This window comes from Euphorbia lathyris, chromosome 1 (genome assembly GCF_963576675.1).
Source record: "Euphorbia lathyris chromosome 1, ddEupLath1.1, whole genome shotgun sequence".
NCBI classification, from domain to species: Eukaryota; Viridiplantae; Streptophyta; class Magnoliopsida; order Malpighiales; family Euphorbiaceae; genus Euphorbia; species Euphorbia lathyris.
This window is the reverse complement of record NC_088910.1, coordinates 16,635,427-16,644,061: the sequence shown is the minus strand read 5'-3', so window position 1 is coordinate 16,644,061 and position 8,635 is coordinate 16,635,427. Positions and strand designations below refer to the sequence as shown.

Here is an 8,635-nt window from a genome sequence, read left to right as displayed (position 1 = left end):
AAACAAAAAAAACTCAAAATAAAAGAGATACTTTCAAATCTACCTAGACCGATAAAAAAAATTATTCAATAATAAAAAAAAATGGACTTACCCCCCCCCCCCCCCCCCCCCCCACCCCCCCCAAAACCTGAAAGAAGAACTTAAATATTTTCTTACGGCTACGGTTTTGCTCTCCCACTCTTTTCACACTTTAATACTATATTGTATATTAAAGTTCACACTTTAATACTATATTGTATATACAAGTTTAATCAACAAAGATCATTAAAAAAAAGAATAAGATGATTCAAGAAATTAGTTAGGAAAGATAAAAGTGAAGACACAATTAAAGGGTGTCACTATTTGAAATAAATTAGTATTGTGATGTATCAAACCTACCTAGCCTCAAACAATCACCAACCATAAATTCATATCTTTAAGGAAGAAGAAGAAGAACTTGCCTAATATATATATAAATACTAAGAATCCCTATGAAATATTAAGGAAAAAAAAAAAAACTCTAATTTTTTCTTGAATTTTCAGAGAAAAACATCAATGGGGAGTATGGTGAAGTTGGAGAAAGAAATTGCAAGAATGAGAGAATATTTTAGAGGTGGAAAAACAAGAGACTATGGTTGGAGATATTCTCAACTTCAAGGTTTGCTCTTGTTTATTAAAGAAAATCAGTTTCAGATCTTTCAAGCTTTAATGGAGGATTTAGGAAAGCATCATGTTGAAGCTTATAGAGATGAGGTAATTAATTAATTAATTTCTTAATTTTATGATGTTGTGATGGATTATTTGTTTATATTTGTTTTTGTTTTTTTTGAAGATTGGGACTGTGATTAAGACATTGCATTTTGCTTTGAGGAACTTGAAGAAATGGATGTCAAATGAGAAGGTATGAGTTTTTAAGTTTAGTAAAGGTTGAATGTTTATTGTAATTTCTCTATTGGGTGTGACTGCAAATTACACAAGAATAATTTAGAGTTGTCGGATTTGCAAATATATTTTTCGTGGTTTAAAAGTTCGCAAATATTGCTATTAAAAGATACTTGAATAAAGGGTTAAGGTGCAAAAATACCCCTAACGTTTTGGATTAGGAGTAATTTTACCCCTAACGTCTAAAATGGTGCAACTTTACCCCTAACGTTGGAAGCCAAGAGCAATTTTACCCCTAACGTTGATAAATTGGATCAATTTAAGAAATAATTCATCAAACTGTCTTCTCGGTCATGAATCTTGTCATCTACACTTCACACATACGTTATTTTATCAGTAACAACTCACAAACATATGTTGGAATATGAAAAAAAAATAAAAAAAATACCGTCTTTTGTACGAATTAGATAAAAAAAATTCAAAAAATTCACCGAATTTATAAATATTAATCTCCAATTTTATTATTAAATTACAAAAAAACATGATATCATTTTTTTAGAACAAATTAATATGCAATTGGTGCAAAATAAAGAAAAAAAAGACTGTATTTTATAATAGTGTCTGAAATTAACCCAATTTATTAACGTTAAGGGTAAAATTGCTCTTGGCTAGAAACGTTAGGGGTAAAATTGCATAATTTTAGACGTTAGGGGTAAAATTGCTCCTGACCCAAAACGTTAGGGGTACTTTTGCACCTTAACCCTTGAATAAATGAATTTTTCAGTGAAGTAATACTTGTGGTTTAGTTAATTTGTAAAGTTAGATCTTATATTTTGAGTAATTTTATAAAGTTAGTTTTTTTAATTGCTTCATATCGCTCCCTTTTAGGATAAATAGTTACGATAATAATTTTTTAACAGAATAATTGAATTTGTAAATTGTAAAAAGTACTTAATCTATCTTTGCAAACTTTTATACCGGGACTGTTATTGCAAATTTTCCAAACCACACCATTTATTTTGTTGTGTACTTTTCTAATAATTTATAAACAAAAACACATCTGCATGTTAGGTAGTATATAGAGGAAAATAACATATTTAAACCCTGATTTTTTCGATATTTATTCATTCAGCTCCTAATCAAGCCCACAATAAATTGTAATTGTACATATCAAGTTTTAATTACAAGAGATTTACTTATTTCATCCAACTCTAAAATTATATATTTTTACAAATATATATTTTTAAACTATTAATTACAAGTAGATGTCACGTGGTTACACAGATTTGCATATGAATATTTGTGGTATTTTTTTACAAATGCAACCTATGGTTTACAAAATTTTACATTGTCAAATTTTACTTATAACGACTTCAAAATGAAAATTTTCAAAAATTAAAGTTGTTTAGTATCATATTTACTATCAAATTTTTTTTGGAGTTTTCTCTCTCTAAACATTAACTTTCTCTCTCATAAAAAAAGGCCTAATTCTTCCCCAGCCCCCTTAACTTATCCAAATTGGTCATTTTACCCTCTCAACTCATCGAATGTCCTATTTACCCCATTAACTCCATAAAAGTGGTATTTCTCACCCCCTCAACTTGTCCATTTATCCCCCCAACTCATAGAATGTTCTATTTACCCCCTTAACTCCTTAAAAGTGGTATTTTTCACCCCTTACAATCCATTATCGAAACCTAAATTGATAACTTTTTTTAAACGTTAAACCTTTATTTATGTTATTTTATAAGTGGAACCTAAATTGATACTTTTTCCAAAAATCATAGGCCTATTTTGTTACGTTATCCCTACATATAATGTATTTAACTTGTTTATATTAATGTTCTTGTTATTTGTATTTTTTATTCGTTCTTTCTCTTTTCAACTTTTTTTACTACTATAAATGGATAAGAAATACCATTTTTATGGAGTTAAGAGGGTAAATAGAATCATAAGTGGTGAGAAATACCACTTTTATGGGGTTAAGGGGGTAAATAGGATATTCGATGAGTTGAGAAGGGGTAAAATGATAAATTTGGACAAGTTAAGGGGGTGAGAAATACCATTTTTTATGGAGTTAAGGGGGTAAATAGGACATTCGATGAGTTGGAGGGGTAAAATGACAAATTTGGACAAGTTAAGAGGGTTGGAGAAATATTAAGCCTAAAAAAAACCAACCACCTCAAGAATTAAAGTTACTTAAAATATCATTTAACTCTTGAAATTTTTCATTTCGAGATCGTTATCGGTTCTGAAAAAATAAATCCAAATGCAAAATGGACGAAACAGCAGGACATCTATATGTAATTAACGCTTTAAACTACTCCCTCCGTTTCATAATAATTGTCGTTTTGAGGAAAAAATTTTGTTTCAAATTATTTGACGTTTTACACTTTTCAAGGAGCATTAAATGTGTTTTTTCCAACTTTGATTAAAAATGCAAATGGAATTACCAATGTTATGTTAACTGAGTTGATTTTACGGGTTTAATGTATTCAATTATAATCAATTAAGGGCTTAATCTGTTAAATTGAAAGATAGAGGACTTAATCAACAGAAAATGAAAAAATGAAGCACCTCAGAAGTTTTTTTTTTCCACTTATTTATCATTAATGGGTAATTAATTTAGTGAAATTTTGAATATAGGCAAAACTTCCAAGTATTGCAATCCTCACATCTGCAGAATTGGTTCCAGAACCTCTTGGCCTTGTCCTCATTATATCATCATGGAATTTTCCTTTTGGTATGATCAATTTTTTTTTTTCTACTTTAAAAAAAAAAACAATTTTTGTTAATTTTAACTTATTAATTTATTGTTGCAGGTATATCCTTAGAACCACTGATAGGAGCAATAGCAGCAGGAAACACAGCTATACTAAAACCTTCAGAACTATGTCCTGCTTCTGCTTCTGTTTTAGCTAATACTATGCCTAATTACTTAGACACTAATGCTATTAAGGTTGTCCAAGGTGGCCCTTCTGCTGGTGAATTCCTTCTCCACCAAAAATGGGATAAAATTTTCTTTACAGGTAATAATCTTCCCGGATATCATGTAAATAGTGTCCGCTTTGATATAACCGCTCATCGATCTTTACTATTTTTCAAAATTTTGGACCTATTTATAAAATTGAAGCTCAAATTGATTTTAAAATACGTCTACTTATATTGAAAACACGTTTTTATTAAGATAATAAAATCACTGTTTCTCGGTTTCTGATGGTGGTTGAAGGTAGCGCACGTGTGGGACAGATCGTGATGTCAGCGGCAGCGAAACATCTGACACCAGTTGTTCTTGAGTTGGGTGGGAAATGTCCCGGTGTTGTTGATACCCTTTCATCTTCTTGGGATAAACAGGTATATATGTTTAGATTTAGGTTTATTAAAATTTTACATTGGTCAAGTAATTGACTAAGTTTAAATCTAACAGTGACTTAACAGATAAAAACTGCCGATCCATTATATAAAATGTGAAAAATAAAATAATTAAAGGTTCTTAGTTTGAATCCAGCGTCCAAATGTTTCAATTTGAATTATATAAGAATTTCCTTATATATTCGAGTCCACAAAAATATTGGTGAACCGGGCTAATATTTTTAGATGTTGGCCCGTTTAAGCCCAATCCAAATCCAGCCCATGAATAGGTCTTAGTCAAACCCATTTCTCAATTAAAATAAGGTCCTAAATAAGGAGAGATATATATATGAGAAAGGATTCCATAACACCTATTTGTAATCTAGTAGGGATAGATTAGAGGGTGGCTGATGGACCGGCCGGAGTTTTAGTTAGATTCCTCCGGTGCCTTAGTCTTTGTAGGTGTAGCAATTAGAAATGTTCGGAGCGCCTTCTGATGTGTGGAGCATTCTCGGAATTTCTATTCTGTATCTACCATTGACTATTAGCTATGTTGAACACAAATGGAAACGTTATTTCTAAAAAAATTAGCCTTCAAAACATAGCTTTTCAAACGGGATCAGAAACTGAAACGGACACAAAAACACAGTACTAAAAAGCTTAGTTGTTGTTGTTGTGTAATTAAATGTATTCAAAGATTATTGCATTGCTAATTAGTTGATCTGTTTGTTCATTAATTAACTCTAAGGTGACTGCAAATCGAATTGCTGTAACGAAGTTCGGAGCCTGTGCCGGACAAGCATGCATAGCTGTGGATTATGTCCTTGTGGAAAAGACATTTGCTCCCAATCTGGTATTGTACCATCAATTTTTTGACATCTTATAATCGTGTAATATTATATATATGTTTTAAGCGACTATATATCATATAAATTACCAAAAATGATAATTTGTTAAAGGAGTTGTTTCTGCAAATCATATTATCATGTCAAAAATTAACATCTCTATGTTTTCCTCAGGTGGAGCTAATGAAGATCGCAATCAAAAACATATTCGGAGACAAGCCGAGAGAATCAAATTCTATAGCAAGAATTGTTAACAAACAACATTTCCACAGATTGAAGAATCTTCTAAATGATTCAGCTGTCCAAAAGTCCATTGTTCATGGAGGGTCAATGGATGAAGAGAATTTGTAAGCTCTCTAATTATATTAACATAATACAATCAACGGAAAATTACAAAAAAAACTTAAATACTCGAATTCATAAGTAGATAAACGCTCTATTTTTCGTCACAAAAATAATAATGTGTCGCACACTATTAGTAAAATAAAAAATTTAACTAAAAATATTAGTTTTCGATGTTAATTTTGCCTATATAGCATATAGAATTGGTAAATTATCTTTTTTCACACGACATGTTAATTTTATAATATGTCAATCGCCATGTCAGCAAAATCAAACACCGTTGGCCGATTTTTTTTGCAGGTTTATTGAACCGACGATTCTGCTAGATCCTCCCCTACATGCAGCAGTGATGACAGATGAAGTTTTTGGTCCAATTCTTCCTATAATTACAGTGAGAAATACTGCTTATTAATCTATTTTTTGGTCGTTTTCTATTAGACGTGTTACCGGACTTAACCAGCTTACATAACTAAAATTGTTCAGCTTAAGTCCAGTTTAGCATGCTATTAATTTAAATAGACTCGGACTGAATCGTTGTATTTATATAAATTTCAAACCTGAATTGGAAATAGACAGGTTTAGACGGATCTAAATCGGACCGGTCTAGTTTCATCTTTTCGTGTTTAAGCCCGGCCTATTGAACGCGGATCTAAGTGTTTGATTTTGCAGGTGGACAAGATTGAAGACAGTATTGAATTCATAAATTCAAGGCCAAAAGCACTTGCAATTTATGCCTTCACCAACAATGAACATTTTTCCAAAAGAATGGAAGCAGAAACATCATCAGGAAGTTTGATCATCAACGATGCCATAATTCAAGTATTTTCATCTACTAATCTTGGATTAAGGCTCATAATTACTACCCCTAAATGCATTTTATAAAGTAATGTTTTAAGCATTCATATTTTCTGATCCGACAAGGCGAAAACGTTAGCCTTAATTTCTGACTTGCAATAGTCAACGTTCAATAATAGTTTTTACAGTAAATTGTTTTAAAATACACTAGGGGTAATTCTGACTTTTCTTATTAAATTTTCGGGTAAATCACATACGTAGTGTACAACTTTTGTCATTTTTCACAATTTAGTGTACCTTCAATTTTGCACACAAACTGTATAACATTTTGGTGACTTCCCACTAAAGTTTACAGCCGGTAATTGTGACGGGGCAACGCAAAATGCCACATCAGCAATTTGATCTCCCTAAAGTTAAAAATTGATCGATCAACTTACCACGTCAGCAATTTTGACTTTTAGAGAGGTCAAATTGCTGACGTGGCGTATTGACCAATCATAATTACCGGTTGTACATCAGTAATTTGACCTCTCTAAAAGATAAAGTTGATCGGTCAATGCGCAACGTTGACAATTTTGACTTTTGGAAGGTCAAATTGCTGACGTAGAGCGGAATTAACTGTTGTACACTTTTAGTAGGAAGTTATAAAAAGTTGTACACCAAAGTATGAAAAATGACAATTGTAAAGTTGAATTAACTGTTATACACTTTTCTACTAATTTTTCAATTTCTTGATTTTTTTTGTTTGAATTTTTGAAAATTGCAGTATGCAGGGGATAGTTTACCCTTTGGAGGGGTAGGAGAAAGTGGAATGGGAAAGTATCATGGAAAATTCTCATTTGAAGCATTTACACATTACAAAGTAGTAATTAGAAGAAGCTTTCTGGTTGATTTCTGGTTCAGATTTCCTCCATGGAATGATCATAAGTTGCTTCTCTTTGAATCTGTTTACAATAACTTTGATTATCTTGGAATGCTCCTTGTCATTCTTGGCCTCAAGAAGAAGAAGAAGCCCGCATACAAACTTATTTAAACCGATGCAGAGGACGGGGTGCTCGGGGTATCGCACCGTTGGTGGTTTCAGACGACACGCCGTCTTAAAAGAAGGTTTAGGATGTTGCAATTGCACCTCCAGATTTAAGATTCTAGCTCGGCTTACTATTAATTTTAATTGAATGTCGTTACTTACTTTTTTTATTCAAAACATTATTGCTCGTATTATCTACACATTTATTACTTTGCATTGTCGATCTTTATAAAGGGTTTGTTGTTTTGTTGTTTTATTATATCTTTCAATTTCAAACTGCAGATAAAAAATGTTCGGTAAAAATTATAAAAAAAATTGCTTGTGGTAAAAAAAATCAACTAATGACTACTATATTTATTAACAACCATTAATTCGAATCTCATTTTTAATTTTGTCGGGTCTGGTCCAGCTTTCAAGTTGACTTGTATTGAGGTGGACTTCTGGGGTTCATTCTAATGTCAAAGTTAGTGACTAATGATAGGTAAAGAAAATAGAATATCGCAGCGATGAAGAGGGAGAAAATAGATATTACTCATTTACAGATTGTGTGAAAGTAAAATTTTACCCTTGCATTGGGCGGTGAGATAGTTTATGTCGTGTTGAATCCTTTTGGACTTCCTTTTATTCCGGGCCTCTTAAAACCGGATGGTCTTTAGGGGATGAATTTGACATCAGACCGAACTGATTTGGTCTGAAACAAATACTAAGAGCATCTCCAGTGCCCAAAAGAGTGCCAACTGATGTGGCATGAGGTTTGGCAACTTTTAAAGGGTGCTCACTATTGGAGTGATTATGGGTAAGGAAAGTTGTCAATTTTTGACAACCTCTTGGCAACCTTGTTTAATTATTTTTTAATGTAAAATTTGTGGTCCCTCTCCTAGAAATAATAAAATATGGAGCCTTTTATTTTTAATATTTATAACAAAATAATAATTTGTAGGATTATAATGGCAACGTTTCAAACAACCTCTTTTTAAGTAAAAGTTGCCAAAAGTGATATGGATGAAAAAGACAATAAAATATTATATTTTAGAATTATATGTTAAGTTTTGGCACTCTTTTAGACACCCTCTACTGGAGATGCTCTAATAACATTTGAGTTGTTTCTAATACAATTGAAGAACCATTTTGGTTAACAAAAAAAAAAAAGAACCATTTTGATTGGTCAAGAAATTAACCCAAAAATTAAATTGATGTCACTAAAAATAATGGTAAATTAAAAAAAGGTTAATACATTATTCGCCAAGGTCGGGATATGCGGTTTTAATATTAGAGAAGACAAGTTTTACAGTTAAATAAATAAGAACTTTATTTTTAATATATTTTGTGAATTATGTAATAACATTCTAAGGCGAGTGCAACCCATCTTCCGCATGCGGCTTACTTTTGTGCGACCGAGTGATTAATTGATTAC

General features: G+C 31.6%; 1 protein-coding gene across 1 annotated transcript; it reads left to right on the top strand.

Moving 5' to 3' along the window:
• The first annotated feature begins 472 nt into the window (after nt 1-472).
• On the top strand, nt 473-7,477 carry LOC136223052 (aldehyde dehydrogenase family 3 member F1-like). Its single transcript, XM_066010840.1, has 10 exons — nt 473-732; nt 812-880; nt 3,508-3,604; nt 3,684-3,890; nt 4,091-4,215; nt 4,961-5,065; nt 5,232-5,404; nt 5,700-5,790; nt 6,069-6,218; nt 6,961-7,477. Exons 1-10 carry the CDS (start codon nt 535-537, stop codon nt 7,225-7,227), a joined length of 1,482 nt encoding a protein of 493 aa, XP_065866912.1. The 5' UTR covers nt 473-534; the 3' UTR covers nt 7,228-7,477.
• The last annotated feature ends 1,158 nt before the right edge of the window (nt 7,478-8,635 follow it).

What these genes read in the sequence shown, in the direction of transcription:
- LOC136223052 (XM_066010840.1), top strand. Translation starts at nt 535, where the DNA reads ATGGGGAGTATGGTGAAGTTGGAGAAAGAAATTGCAAGAATGAGAGAA. An exon ending in ATCATGGAATTTTCCTTTTG is followed by an intron (nt 3,605 to 3,683) that starts GTATGATCAATT and finishes TTATTGTTGCAG; the next exon opens with GTATATCCTTAGAACCACTG. An exon ending in CATCTTCTTGGGATAAACAG is followed by an intron (nt 4,216 to 4,960) that starts GTATATATGTTT and finishes ATTAACTCTAAG; the next exon opens with GTGACTGCAAATCGAATTGC.